Below are 14,501 nucleotides of genomic sequence, written 5' to 3' on the forward strand. Positions count from 1 at the left end.
TGGTAGTGTAAACCGTTGTCTTCTCTGTAACAGGCATGGAAACATACTCGTTGCTTTTTAGACCTGCAGCTCGACAGATTGAAAGTCGAAGGCAGACATTGTATATGGACTGTCCACGGCTGTTTGTAACGTCTTTCGCATGTCCTATACATTCCTGTTTCAGCCTTTACCTCGATCCACCCCCATGATCATACTTGTGGCCTTGTCTATGCGGGAATACGTACCAATACCGTCGATACAAGATGAAAGCAGACAGGAGACGTGCGAATGGAAACAGCAGGCCAAGCTTTTGATATCCCTGTGTTCAAATAATATACGTCAATCGGTCACATTTGGACACCAATGTGCGTCTGCCAATGCTGGCACCACCACAATTTCATACCTCCTGCCTCAATTAATAGAGCTATCCAAAATCTGAAAACATAAATCGATACAGAATCTCGTACCCATTAAAATGATACCAAACATGGCCATCTTGGTATAAATACGGCGTTGCTACCATCGCTCATTAAATTTCCGACTTAACTTTGCTTTTCTCGTATATATACCCAATCTGTGCTCAGACAGTACCCCTGATGGGACGCATAGCCGAAGTCTGAGTCTGGCCAAAATTATCACTCTTGAGGAACAGCGTATGTGAGCGTTAACTTCTAGAGAATGGGGGGAAGGGGTGTATTTCTGGTCATGTGACCGAGTTGAAAACTATAAGACCATCACGTGACTGGACACTTAGGTATACATCAGCGCGGCTATTCCACGTGACGTACACGTGATTCCTGCCCTCGGTTTCTATCCCATGTCTTACATATTTTGCTCAACCGAGGGCTCGTCCGTTTGTAAGCGCCATCATACATAATATGTACCTCGGCATGTCCGCTGAGCAACGGACATTTCCGACCACGTATAAATAAAAATGCAATATTCGCAAAGTGACACACAGACACAAAAACACAAAAGGGCGTAACCCCAACAGCTTCAAGCCGCACGAAGGCGCTCCGGAGACGTGCCTTGTGGCGGTATGGGCACGTAAAATTATAGCAACCGCTTGTACACTGTATGTACTGTACGTTTGGTTTTCTTTTTCCCGTTCAAATGAAGGGTTGGTATTACTGTAATCTGGAAATTCGACCACAATACAGTTATGTACAGTATTATAGGTCAGAGACAAAATTAGGGAGCACTCGAATGTTTCTAGAGACAAATATAAATGGTCCTGAGTTTGCGATACGCTTGCAGAGCCCATCAGACCTGAAATGAACGCTTTCTGCGATGTTGTATGTACTTGTACGTATGCCTTCTGTCCAGCTTTTGTTGCGGTGAATGTTCTGAGATGAACAAGGGTGGACCTTATCAAAGTGTTCATATGCAGCCAACGCTTGGCACTTGGGGACGGCCTGATCCATTACAGGACGGCTATAGAACACCAGACTGCCAGTTTCTCTGCAACTGTTTGTAAAAGCAATCCTCACCTTAGGCTACTTGGGCACCGCTGACCACGGGCAAATTTCTTGTTCCTGGACATAGGCTAATTGTTTTCTCTCTCGTTACTTGTTCTCAACGTCCTCTCACCCAGCGTCTTCGACGTCTTCGACGTCTTCCATACCGCTTCTTTCCTTTTATCCGGGGCTGCTTCTTTGCTTCTTTGGTTCTATTCCGTATTGGAATAGCGCAGTAGAACTATTGGGGACTGGTACATAGACCTGCACATTTGACGGCCGTCACGGTCGCCTGATTCTCGTTTCTTTTTCCGTCCATTTGCACCGGTATTCCCCTCTCTGACAGACCCGTGGCGTACGAAGACAAAGTCGCAGTTGCCACCTGGAGAATCGTACCACTTCTTTTTAAGTGTCGCCCCATCTCAAACGGGCCGGCTAGATGAAATATCTTCGCTTCTAGTGTCGAAAATACGAGCACGACGTTTCTTAATCTGAACCCAGTCGGGTTTGTGCGAGATGAGATAGAAGAACAACTAGAAACACGTGGGAATCGAGAAGAATAGAACTACACGAAATGCTGCAAACTTTCGGCTGAGCCGGTTCAACTCCTCAGCTATCAGGCCGTCTCCACCCACAATCAGGCAGCCTAGCAAGGGTGAAGGTGAAAAAGCTTCCTCTGACGTGGGGATCATATTATGCTTCGAGTAGTACCAAGGGCAATGTGACGTGCTCTTTGGTTGTGAGTCCAAATCAAGTGGCAAATAGGCATTTCGGTTAAAAGAGCCCTAGTTTCCAAGTCAAAAGGGTACACTGTGGGTCACGAACATAGCCCATGACTGCTGCATGCTCGGAGCAACTGCAACGCCGCGAAATGTTAAGAAACCTTGGAATAGCGGGCCCACAAGTACGAGTGGCGATCGAATCGGACCATACCGCTGTTGAGAGCGATGTAAAGTAACCGTAATTGAGCAAACTGCCGTAGAACAGTGCGCGACGGGGCTCGTCTTGGCTGCAGCAAGCTCTACAGATAAGGAGTAGCTCGCTACAAGTAGCTGCAGTATTGCATACGGTAGATCGGTAGTTCATTTCGACAAGTAAATATTTGAAGCAAAGCTAGGGATCACACGCTCTTTTATCTCTTGACTAGGTCTTAAGGCGACATTTCGTAAGGGCTACTTAACAGTTACAATACTTTGCAGTATGTAACATACTGCAATCTCTCCAAATACCATACTTCTACTTCAGAACATGACACAAAAGATCGTTCAGACAGACACTGAAGAAAACTCAAGACAAGTGCAATAACTAGGAAAGCACCATAGAGCCTTCTGGAAAACCCCACAAGTCTCTACAATCCAAACATTGCCCACAGCAATCTATACACTTCCCTAGACGGTTTACTAATAGAGTTATTTCACGAAAACACATAAACCTGGGTTTTCTCGATTGAAACAAGCAACAAGAAGTGATAATCTCGCTTCATATATCCCTGTTAATAATCTCAAACCTCCTTCGCTTTGTCGCATCTCCAGAACACATTTTTGTCCACTCCGCTCACATCAACAAAACCACCTCAATTAAGCTTCCCTCCATACATCAACCTCCCAAAAATACCACTCCAACATCACCAACACTACTATACACAAAATGGAGGATCTGCCACAGAAACGACGCAGAAAGACGAAACTCGATGAAGATGACAGTCAAGTGAACATAAAAACCACATATGAAACCGATCCGACTGTGCTCATGCGCCTGAGACCGCCACAGCCGTCGGTAGCCGATTTCGGACCCATCAAAGAGCCACCAAAACGAACAGGCCCAATCACTGAAGGAGAGCCAATTGCCGCAGTTACAGGTACGGGGACGCCCGTATCGGGATCCATGACAATGGAGGAGATCCCATTGAACAAACGAGGGTTCCGGTACACGACATGCTTACCCAACACTCAGCTAGATGACATCATGTACTCTGTGGGCGAATCCAAGCCATATTCCGTGTGTATGAGCGCGTCTGACCGGTCGGGAATGTGTCACGTGGATGAGAACACCGTCACGTGCGACGGTGGATGGAGAAGCGCGCGTGCCACAGCGTGTTTGAGAGAGGGCAAGTGGTACCATGAAGTCAAGGTCGGAGACAGTGGCCACGTGAGTGAGAATGGCACACCTGTTCCTGCTGGTCACGTGCGACTGGGATACAGTCGTCGGGAGTCCAACCTCGAGACTCCTGTGGGTTTCGATGGCTATGGATATGGACTCCGGGACGTGAATGGCGACCGTGTTCATGTGAGTCGAACCAAGTCGTTCATGTCCAGTGGGTTCAAGGCCGGCGACGTCATTGGGCTTCTGTTAAATCTCCCCAACCGTGTAGAGCATGATTATACCAAGCTGAAGCGAGATCGATACCCCATCAAGTACAAGAACCAGCTCTTCTTCGAGATGCTTGAGTATATCCCCACGAAACAGATGGAAAACTGGATGAACCCCAAGAAGGGCGGTGTTTCTGCCATTGCCACAGCTGGTGGAGCTGATCCTGTGGCCAATCACATTCTGGACGGCCAGTCATCCTGGGAACCAGCAGTATTGGAGGGATCTAGCATTGAGGTGTACAAGAACGGCGAGTATATGGGCACCATGTTTTCGGAACTGCTTGATTATCGACCTCCTTACTCCAAGTTCAATGCTTCCTATTATGCAGGAGATGCTGATGACGGTCTGCTGGGCTACTATCCCACAGTCAGTTGTTTCAAGGGAGGCAAGGTGGAATGTGTGTTCGACAAGAACGAGTTTTCTGCCGTTCACGAAGATGTCAAGAAGGGCTTGGAAACTGGAGAGATCAAGTCTGTTGGCGAGCGGTTCGATGAGATGATCGCGGAGGATGTGGTGTACGATATCTTGGACCAGGTGGGATTCGAGTTGCTCACGGGTAAATTGTAGCAACTTTCAAGGAGGGTAATATATTGTATTTAGGTATACTGTAACTACAAGTACAGTATGTACCGTATGTACGTACTTGTAGATGCTGTTGGTTAAAGAGCATCTGGTCAGCGAGTCTCGTAAAAAAGGCAACACAGATGTAGGAACACGAAGAATTGGTCGAAACAACGTGGTAAGTGACAATGGCTCGATCTGTTTACATTTGCTTATGTCATTTTCTTTCATTCTATCGCTAACCTTGGTTGGTGTCTACAACAATTTGACTTTTCCTTACACGTGATGGGAAGGCTAAGATTAAAACAAGAATGGCGAATCTCTTTGGAGCCAGAGAAGAGAGTAACGAATCGAACATCAGAAAGGAGACCAAGAATATTGGTTGGTAAGCAACGCTCCATATGCCCTTTCACCTCAACATCCACCTTCTCCTCGATGTTAGCAAAAGCCCACAGCCCAAAACTCTTTTTTAGGTTTCAAACACGTCTAACGTACTACTTGCTTCAACATCGCCATCTCATTCTTGTCACGTCACGACACACAACATGAACTACTACCAAGGAGGGTACAATTCGGGCCAGTTTTACCAGTCGCAATTCGATAGTGGCGCTGACGGCCAGATGGGCGGATCCACGGGCGCTGCCGATGACGGATACGGAGGATACGGCGGATCTGCAGGAATGCTATCCACAGGCATTTTGGCAGCTCTGGGCACTTCTGGCTACCCGGGAGAGCCCCCGCTTCTGGAGGAGCTCGGCGTCAACTTTGGACACATCAAAACCAAGACGTTGACGGTGCTGAACCCGTTCCGGGCGATTAGTAAGCATATTATGGACGACAGTGATCTGGCCGGCCCCATTCTCTTCTGTCTGCTGTTTGGCACCTTTTTGCTGCTGTCCGGCAAGGTGCATTTCGGTTACATCTACGGTGTGGCCCTGGTCGGATCCGTGTCTCTGCACTGGATCCTCAAGTTGATGGCCTCCGACGTGTCCATCGACTTCACACGAACAGCCTCGGTGCTGGGCTACTGTCTGTTGCCACTGGTGGTGATTTCGGGTCTTGGAGTGGTAATGAAGCTGGATGGAACCCTGGGCGCCATTCTGTCTTTGGTTAGTGTCACATGGTGCACGTGGTCCAGTAGTGCAATCTTCGTGTCTGTTCTGCGGCTCTCGGATATGCGGGCTCTGGTCGCGTACCCACTGGCATTATTTTACGGAGTCTTTTCCATTATGTCTGTTTTCGCAGAGACTTCCTCGGCATAGGAGTGGTCATGGAGAGCGGACGTTGTACAACGTCAACAAAGGTCCATAGAAGGGACTAGAGGAGGATTAAGAATATAGAGAATGGATTTCGGTATGTATGTGAAGAACGGTAAGCGACTCTGGAATCTTTCGGTTGCACATGCCAAGGTTCGTCAGACTTCTAGATCAGCAGAAATGTTCACTATAGCAACTAAGCCATGGCTAGCTTGATGATAGATAGCGCGATGCTACCACCAAAGCGCCATTTAGTTAGTACCATGTGGATCTGAGGGGAAAACTAATGAGATGCCAACGTCATCTTGCGGATTTAGCGGAGCTCATGAAAGGTCTGGAGCTATAGAGGTTGCCTGGTACAATAGGGACCCAGCTATTTTTAATTGTGCTATGACGGAAACGGATAAGTCCGCGAGGTTTTGAAAGAAAGCGAACAAAGAAGGACAATCTCTTGAACAGTTATGTATCAACATGAACTGATGTTCTCGAAAGCACAGGCTTCAGCTGCAAGTGGGCTGGAAAGGACAAGACGAGCAGTTTAAGAACACAGAAATAATTTTATAAGTCGGAGTTTGTCACTATGAGTCGCCAAATACTGTAGGTCAAGCTCATTTCTCCAGAAAATACAGACAATGTTCCCGTCTTAGTTTATGACTAGCAAATTAGTCCAATACAGGTGTGTATTTCCGGTCTCAAAGGTAGTCCTCACTACAAGTAGCTGTCCTAGTCCACACATCTTGGATACTCCTAACATTCATTAAATGCCCTTAATTTATGATCGTATTTTCTCCCAGGTGTTACTTTTCAGGTTTGTAGCTATCATTAATTCATGGCCTCTGTTGCTGTTCACCCCTCGATACCCACTTTCCTGAAGTCTTCGAGAAGAGACAAAACCAACCGGGAAAAGTGACAAATCCTCAAGAAACCTTTGCGATGAACCACAAACATCTCGTCACGCAACCTTTCAATGTCTGGTCCACAGATGTCATTCGTGCATCCTTCATTGCTACTCATAGTGTGACCTTCGATTCCGATATCAGCTATTACATTACTCACTGAAAGATCGAGAAGATTTCAGCTACACGTTCCCAAGTTAGTACATACCCCAAAAAACAGCACCAATTGAAACTAAACAGATCTTCCTAGCCTGTCACACCATTGGTCCTTTGATTTATACGGTATACATCCAGCTATATTACTGTACACAGCAATCAACCCTGACTCGTTAAATTTTTCGCTAGTCACGAGAAATTATCCGCCAGTCTAATAGCTTCAACCACAATTCCTGTCAGTTGCGGCCATATCCTGGTGAAAATACGGCTTCCCGTCCGATCAGCCATAGTCAAGCACCAGAGAGCCTAGTTAGTATTGTAGTGGGAGACCATACGAGAATCCTAGGTGCTGCAATTTTTTTCTTTTTGCGACCCGGGCTGTTGGCTGTCTTCTCTCCATGCGGTGTCTCCAACTTATGTTTCTGGTTTTGGCTTAGTCACTTTCAATTGTATAAAACATACTGTAGGGTGATATAGGCTCAATGAGACTATAGGTTTAGTTTTGAGACGTTCCTTAGTAATGGAGGACGTAGTTTGAAGGCGTCAGTATTTCACCTGTCTCCAGTAGTTCTCTCCTCTCGACCATATGACTTCAAGTCTTTTCAAACATGTACGCACACCCAGGACTGAAGACACGCAGATGTTGTAGAACTCAGAATACTCGCTTTTGCTCTAACTTTTTGCCACAGCTATCGAAACGGAACCCATCTGTCCCATTACCTGCTTTGAGCGCCTCAATAATACTGGAACATTCTCTAATGTTCTTCCATGACTTCAAGAAAATGTAAGGTCTCGTATATGCAAGGCTGACTTCTACAGTGCGAGAAGTGTAGAGGGTATGTAGGAGGTTAGTACTCTTGAAAGGTCACTTTTCATGGACTCATTACACAAAAATTCTTCAATCTGCCTGTGGTTCTCAGTATTTGTCGGTTTACTCTCCATTCTATCCCTTCTAGAGAATACTCTTCCCTTCGACTTGTTTCTCAAATATGCACCAACATGCACTTAAATGGCTGGTATGCATATTTAATGCACAGTTTTGCCACCAGCCCTGTTCTCTGAACTTTAATGACGAGATCCAGAAGTATATAAACCCCGTCGGTGTCCCACTTTCTTTCGTCAGAATCAGGCCAGTTCACTCTGAGTCATTCTGAAGACGGAAGGTGCGTCTTATATAGCCTGCTGAGATGCAGAGCTGACAAGCACACCTGTCTAACAACTAGGAATAGCAATCCGCTTGAGTTGTTTTGGGAAATGTGGTGAGATTCCAGTTTCCCAATTTTCGGTAAAGAGACTCACGCTATGACGCATTGAAAAACATGTATGAGCCTGAGAGTGCGATAGCTTCTGATTGGGCGTTGGAGCTGAGAAATCGGCGAGTTCAATCTTGAGGCGAGTACGACCGCCTGGCCAAGTGTCAGTAAGTCCTATGGTTGACCGCTAGAGAGGAGTCAATAAATCCTTCGGGTTGACTTCCTTGTTCGCACGTCAATAAATCCATACAGGTTGACCGCAATGAGCTGAAAAACTGCCATGAGCAAAGAGCGAGTTTGGCCGGCTGAAATGCCTGAGCCATCATCTCCGTGCCTTGTGAGAGTTCTTGAAAACCACATGTGCAGCCGCCAGAGCCAAGAGCCTGCGCCAGAGCCAGAGCGCCAGAGCGCCAGAGCCACCGACTGAGATACTAATGGGTGGAATTCCTTTTGATGAAAATTGATACACACGCATTCACAGGGTGAAACTCCTTTATGAAGTCTCATTGGGTGAAATTCCTGTATGAGAGAGAGGCCGCCTAGAAACTGAAGAGCCAAGCTGAAATGCAAGAGCTACCAGTATGCTGAGGAGCCAGCTGAGACGCTGAGTTGAGACGCCTAGAGCAAAGATCTGCATCGACAGACGCCTGCAAGGACAGAAGAGCCCTACAAGCCCGAGCTGATACGCCAATACGCCAATGAGTGCGAATGCGAGAGCCGCCGAAGAGCAACAGATGCCTGAGTCAGAGCCATCAAGTCCCTTTGGGCAATAAGTGCCAGAACCAGTGCTACAGACATGAGCAAAGCGCCAATAAGCCCACAGTGCAATAAGTGCCAAACGCCAGCCATACCAATTCCGCGAGAAAAGCCAATAAGTCCTACCAGGCAATGAGTGCCAAACGCCGCGAGAGAGCCACTAAGTCCTACAAGGCAATAAGAGCCATTACGCCTGAGCAAGAGCCAGAGAGTCCACAGATGCATCAAGTGCCAAATGCAAGAGCAGACGAGAGCATGAGCAAGAGCACGAGCCAAAGTCACACACTATTCAAGGAGTAGGCAGTGAACCTCTTAGCCAGAGGACGTAACTGACCGAACCTGTTTATTTAGTTTTGAGAGGAGTAGGTGAAATTCCGAACCTCTTGGGTGAATAAATCATGGACCAGAGAGTTCCGCCCGAATATTTGAGTCGTAGTGAGTTGAATTGTAGTTAAAGTAGTCCTTCGTATTTTTATTGAATTTTTTATGAGCTTCAATGTTGTAAAACCGTTCTCGGTTATTTAAAATCATATTGCAGTCCTCTTAGGTATGTACTGTAGTGATTACTCTTACACTTACAACATAAACCACCATTTCTACTCAGATTCAGAGTGCTTATAACCATCAGAATCCCCTGTAATTTTAGGTAGCAAATGAGAGCAGAGGCAGATTATCACGTTCAGTAGTCTTAGCTACCACGGTTGTGCATTCAATGAAAATGTGGTTGTACCAATTGGCGTAACTTCAAAGACACATTTATTCGCGTGCCAGCCTATATATACTTGTAGCACATGACAATCCCCTATACATCCACTCTGTACAGTATGTACATATGCTACGCCCAGCAACGAGCAAATATCATTATACTGGGTTGCTTCAAAGCCAACTATTGCCGAAGACGACCTGTTAGACCAAGGTTTAGTCCCCCAGGCTACTAACAGGGTACGAGTACGAGTACATCCCATACTGCACATACTGTACATGAACATGAACATAGAGCCACTCTCTTTTAGTTAATGTCATAGACGCGTCAATGTCTCTCTATACGGAAGGACCTGTGGCAGTTGCTCAGTTTGTATTTGTACCACCAAACGTGATAGACGTCTCTTTCTCCATATCAGCTTTCCCGTTTCCGTTCTTCAGAGTTTCTGCTTGTCTCACAGCCTTTCTCCGCAAACGTTGCCCACCATGATACAGGTCACGTTCCACCCCGAGAATAACACGTTGCTAATGTCCTTGGTCAGTATCTACTGTACGTCTCCTACACAAACACGTTTGGTGAACATTCACTCGTAAAAAGTCTTTGATCCCAGTCCACTTTCGGCGTAAGCGAGACCCAACTTGCATTGGCGAGAAACGCGACTCCATTGTTTGGCGTCGAGGTGCACGCCGCCAAGCTGTCAAATGAAGTCATCGAAGATGCATGAACCAGGCGACACACGTACACAAACACGAGTCCGGAGCCAACAAGGTCTCATACGCGTCCTGCGACAAATGCAACGCCCATCACCCGCGCTGTTTCCTTTTTCCGTCGCTCTCTACCAGGCTCTTTGTCTGTTTGAGTCTTGTAACCGTGTTGCATGCAGTTCTTGAACGCGACCCCCGAACGGCACGTGCCAATGGTGGTCCGCAGACCTCTAGTGTAGAAAATCAAGCTAGTTTAGTCTACCGGATGTACACAAACAAACCCGATGACCCTTCGGGTATTTGTACGGTGTAATCGTACTCATAATCGTGCTTGTATCCACCTGTTTACCATGCACAGCCTCTCGATTCTCACTTTATCCCTGCTTAGAATTCAGGTACAAGATTTGAAACATCGAAGAGTGTTCGTGTTCGTGTCCATACGGAAGATTCAATCTAGCCGTCTCGAGTTTGAGCCTGAGTCCGAGCTCTAGTCACGAATTGCGAGCAAGTTCAAGTAGCTCTTCTAGTCTTCGGCACTAAAACCGACTACTATCATCGTACATGAAGCGACGGAATGTGGACCAAAGTACGTACGCAGATGTCTGACAGCACAAGTGTTGTACATCTTGTACCCCTGCCCCTATCTTTGGCCGAAACCCGCCTTTTGAAATGCAAACGCTCAATCTCCGCTCGTTATACCCAGCTCATCTGTCGGCCTCCTTGTCGGACGGAGGAGCGAGTCGAACCGAATGCCGGTCAAAGTTTAGAGCCCGGTTATGTTTTGCCTCATTGGGTTTAAACACCGCAAAACAGGGTTGTACAAGGTGCAAAACTGCGCCTCAGGGGAAGGGGGAGATGGGGGGGGATGGAACGAGAAAAAAACCGAGCCAAAAGAGGCAAGGTGATGGGTTGGCGGTCCATGGGTGAAATGATGCCATTTAATCGGCGCAATGGCTTATTTGGACGGTATTTCACCCCCATGGCGTCCCCTCAGTCAACACTCCCTACACGGCTATATAAGCATATTATTAGGCATAAGATAGAGTGTGGTACGACTTCTCTTTTCTCGTTGTTGGGAGTAGTAAGTATTTCTGAGAACCTCAAGTAACTTTAACACTGCAAGGGTGTTTGAGGGGCAAGGGGTAACTCGAGGATGAGGCGGATTATTGGGGTTTTAAGACATGCTCTGAGATCCTATGAACGGTATCATGGTACCAAGGCATATTCTGTGCCCATTTCACACCCAGAGCCATCCCCACACTCCTCATCTCTTCAAACTAAATATAGAACATACGCGACTCCACGTCCACGACTTGTGCTTGAACTGTAAATCTGAGTTTGTACTTAGAGTTTGGACAACTGGGAGGAGCGAGGCTGTGGTGATGATATTTTACTAGTCAATATAGGGCGTGGTGTTATTGATCAAGGAGAAAAGTAAACAAATCCGCGATTGGCCGACAACCACATGACTTCAAGAGACCCCAAATACACACGCACCGTCCTCAATCAAGCCCTCTGCCATCCGCGTAGGACCTCCTTTGCAGAATCCCTCCGCCTCCCTGCCTCTAAACTTAGATTAAATCGGAATGTTGGTGTCTTGGCAAAACAAGTGTGTTGCACGGAGAGCTCCTACCAACCGCACCATGTACATGTGCATGTATAAATATATAGTGGGCGCCAGCTGCTGCTCTCTTTTTCTCTCTTTCTTCCAAAGTAACGCTTCAACGCTCCGACTATGAAATTCTCCACTCTCTCCGTTGCTGCTGCTCTGGCCGCCTCTGCCTCTGCTGCTCTCGACCCCGTTGAGGTCAAGGGCAACGCCTTCTTCGTGGGCGACAAGCGATTCTACATCAAGGGTATCGACTACCAGCCCGGTGGATCTTCCAAGGTCGTTGACCCTCTGGCTGACCCCAAGATTTGCAACCGAGACATTAAGTGGTTCAAGGACCTCGGTGTCAACGCCGTGCGAATCTACACTGTTGACAACTCCGCTGACCACAGCGAGTGCATGAAGGCTCTCGACGATGCTGGCATCTACCTGATCCTCGACGTCAACACTCCCCTCATCTCCGTCAACCGAGCCAAGCCCTACGAGTCGTACAACGCCGCCTACCTGCAGCACGTGTTCGCTACCATCGACACCTTCAAGGACTACTCCAACACCCTTGGATTCTTTGCTGCCAACGAGGTCATCAACGCCAAGAACAACACCAACACCGCCCCCGTCATCAAGGCCGTCGTCCGAGACATGAAGGAGTACATCAAGAACCAGGCCAAGCGAAAGATCCCCGTTGGATACTCCGCTGCTGACGTTTCTGAGAACCGATACGAGATGGCCCAATACTTCAACTGTGGCCCCGAGGAGGAGCGAATTGACATGCTCGGTATGAACGATTACTCGTGGTGCGGAAACTCCACCTACGAGGAGTCCGACTACGAGGCCAAGGTCAAGGCCTACGGCAACTACTCCATCCCCATTTTCCTGTCCGAGTTTGGCTGCAACGAGATCCGACACAACGCCAAGGGAAACCCCGAGCGGCCCTTCACTGAGATTGAGACCCTGTACTCCGACAAGATGACCCCCGTCTTCTCTGGTGGTCTGGTCTACGAGTACTCTCAGGAGTCCAACGATTACGGTATTGTCAAGATCGACGGCGACTCCGTCTCCAAGTTTAACGGCGAGTTCGACATCATCAAGGCTGCCTTTGCCAAGGCCAACCCCCAGGGTGACGGTGGATACAAGAAGGATGGCAAGTCCTCCACTTGTCCTGCTCGATCCAACACCTGGGAGGGTGATGGACCCATTCCCGGCATTGTTCCCCGAGCTAAGGACTACATGAAGAACGGTGCTGGCAAGCCCGAGGGTCTGTCTCAGCAGTCCACCCAGGAGGGTGACTCTCACGAGTCCGGTCTCGACACCATTGGCAACAAGGACCCCAAAGAGTCTGATCCTGACTCCAACAAGTCCGACTCCTCTTCTTCCGGCTCTTCCGGATCTTCCAGCTCTGCTTCCTCCTCCGGCTCTGCCTCTGGTTCTGCCTCTTCTGCCTCTTCCACTGCCTCTGGCTCTTCTGGCAGCCAAAACTCCGCTGCTGCCAACGCCCCCGCTGCCGGCGTTCTTGCTGCTGCCGCCATCATGGCCGCTCTTTTGTAAACAAATTAATTTATTTTAGATGAGCACGGCACCCCGCCACCATGATATAGATGATTTATATATTAATACACGAGATGATTTACGGTGATACTTTTAGAGCGCGAGAGCAGCTTGTACTCGTACTGGGATTGAACTAAAAAGATGCGCCAATCAACTACAGTATTATGGTAGAAACGAAAATACTCACTTCTCCAATTGGAGAAAATCCTTCATTTTCACTCTGAATGTCAGTTCATGAACGACCTGATTGGGCTGCCAACTGTTCACTGTCCGCGTCACGTCAAATTGCCTTCAAACAAAACCCAAGTTTGGGATCGGCCCATTTGAGAACCTGGGGTTGCTACGGTTACCGCGGTCTCCCAAGCAACGGAAATAAGCTTCCTCTTCATAGCCTTTTTTCCTGAGACTGACTCTACTGTGTGAGTGCACATTTATGAAATTTAGACTCCCACACGCGTTCAACGCAGGGCAAAGGGAGAGGAGAGACGACGAGCAGGGTGTTGAAACGGCCGAAAATGGGCACGCTTGGGCGGTAAAAGCGTTGCAGGTGTAAGATGGGAAATATTGGGACGTTATCCTTATATATTCTGTTTTTTTACACTTCACAGAATAAATATAGGCCAAAACGCGTTCCACGTCTTACCGAGACGCGCACTTGTAATTATAGCTAATAACCGGTTACACATCTCTGTATGATCGTCAACCTACAAGCACTTGTACTTGTACTCACAAAACCATTAATTTAATCACAATTGAGTGCAAGCGGGAACAAACGAGGCCCTCTGGCCCAGCCGGTGCATGCCAACGCCAAGCGAATGATGCTCGACATAGCCATGTCCGACTGGATGGTGTACTTTTACGAAACCGTTAACTCCACCGAAGAGAATCCTGCCCTTCTCACAGTGCCCCGAATCCCAGCCTTCAAGCGAGTTATATCTGCTACAGGGATATCAGGGACTCGGTGATGAATGATCTCATCATTCTCCAGGCCCAAAGAGACACTACGAAGATGGCTGACAATGCGCAGGAACTGAACACTCGAAAGGACGGCTCCAAGGCCCGAGTTCAGCCCATTCATGCCATCAACTACTTCTACAAGAGCTGGGTGGATATGGGCGCCAAAACTGGGACAAGCACTACTTGTAGGGTGCCTAAGACGGCGGGCCTTACTTAGCCCTTACTGATGTGATAGAGTGGGCCACAGCAGAGTATACCCCGGGCGCAGCCGCCTCTAGGACAGCCAATGGCCCAGCGGA

General features: G+C 47.9%; 6 protein-coding genes and 1 non-coding gene across 7 annotated transcripts; 5 read left to right on the forward strand and 2 right to left on the reverse strand.

Moving 5' to 3' along the window:
* Nucleotides 1-814: 814 nt before the first annotated feature.
* Nucleotides 815-1,363, reverse strand: YALI1_D06026g (uncharacterized protein; the record flags this gene model as incomplete). Its single annotated transcript, XM_068282608.1, has 1 exon — nt 815-1,363. One exon carries the CDS (start codon nt 1,361-1,363, stop codon nt 815-817), a length of 549 nt encoding a protein of 182 aa, XP_068138709.1.
* A 1,720-nt stretch (nt 1,364-3,083) lies between these two features.
* YALI1_D06043g (uncharacterized protein) lies at nt 3,084-4,373 on the forward strand (the record flags this gene model as incomplete). The annotated part of the gene is made up of 1 exon (XM_502418.3): nt 3,084-4,373. One exon carries the CDS (start codon nt 3,084-3,086, stop codon nt 4,371-4,373), a length of 1,290 nt encoding a protein of 429 aa, XP_502418.1.
* A 539-nt stretch (nt 4,374-4,912) lies between these two features.
* Nucleotides 4,913-5,629, forward strand: YALI1_D06061g (uncharacterized protein; the record flags this gene model as incomplete). Its single annotated transcript, XM_502419.3, has 1 exon — nt 4,913-5,629. One exon carries the CDS (start codon nt 4,913-4,915, stop codon nt 5,627-5,629), a length of 717 nt encoding a protein of 238 aa, XP_502419.1.
* A 1,284-nt stretch (nt 5,630-6,913) lies between these two features.
* Nucleotides 6,914-7,032, forward strand: YALI1_D06081r. The gene has a single exon (XR_002432113.3). It is a non-coding gene; the product is annotated as a 5S ribosomal RNA (ribosomal RNA).
* An 855-nt stretch (nt 7,033-7,887) lies between these two features.
* Nucleotides 7,888-8,435, reverse strand: YALI1_D06094g (uncharacterized protein; the record flags this gene model as incomplete). Its single annotated transcript, XM_068282609.1, has 2 exons — nt 7,888-8,115; nt 8,163-8,435. The coding sequence occupies 2 exons, from the start codon at nt 8,433-8,435 to the stop codon at nt 7,888-7,890; spliced, it is 501 nt and encodes a 166-aa protein (XP_068138710.1).
* A 3,391-nt stretch (nt 8,436-11,826) lies between these two features.
* On the forward strand, nt 11,827-13,245 carry YALI1_D06131g (uncharacterized protein; the record flags this gene model as incomplete). The annotated part of the gene is made up of 1 exon (XM_502420.3): nt 11,827-13,245. The coding sequence occupies one exon, from the start codon at nt 11,827-11,829 to the stop codon at nt 13,243-13,245; it is 1,419 nt and encodes a 472-aa protein (XP_502420.1).
* A 692-nt stretch (nt 13,246-13,937) lies between these two features.
* YALI1_D06152g (uncharacterized protein) lies at nt 13,938-14,419 on the forward strand (the record flags this gene model as incomplete). Its single annotated transcript, XM_068282610.1, has 3 exons — nt 13,938-13,961; nt 14,037-14,174; nt 14,234-14,419. 3 exons carry the CDS (start codon nt 13,938-13,940, stop codon nt 14,417-14,419), a joined length of 348 nt encoding a protein of 115 aa, XP_068138711.1.
* Between the last annotated feature and the right edge of the window lie 82 nt (nt 14,420-14,501).

Source organism: Yarrowia lipolytica, chromosome 1D, assembly GCF_001761485.1.
Source record: "Yarrowia lipolytica chromosome 1D, complete sequence".
Lineage (NCBI taxonomy): Eukaryota > Fungi > Ascomycota > Dipodascomycetes > Dipodascales > Yarrowia > Yarrowia lipolytica.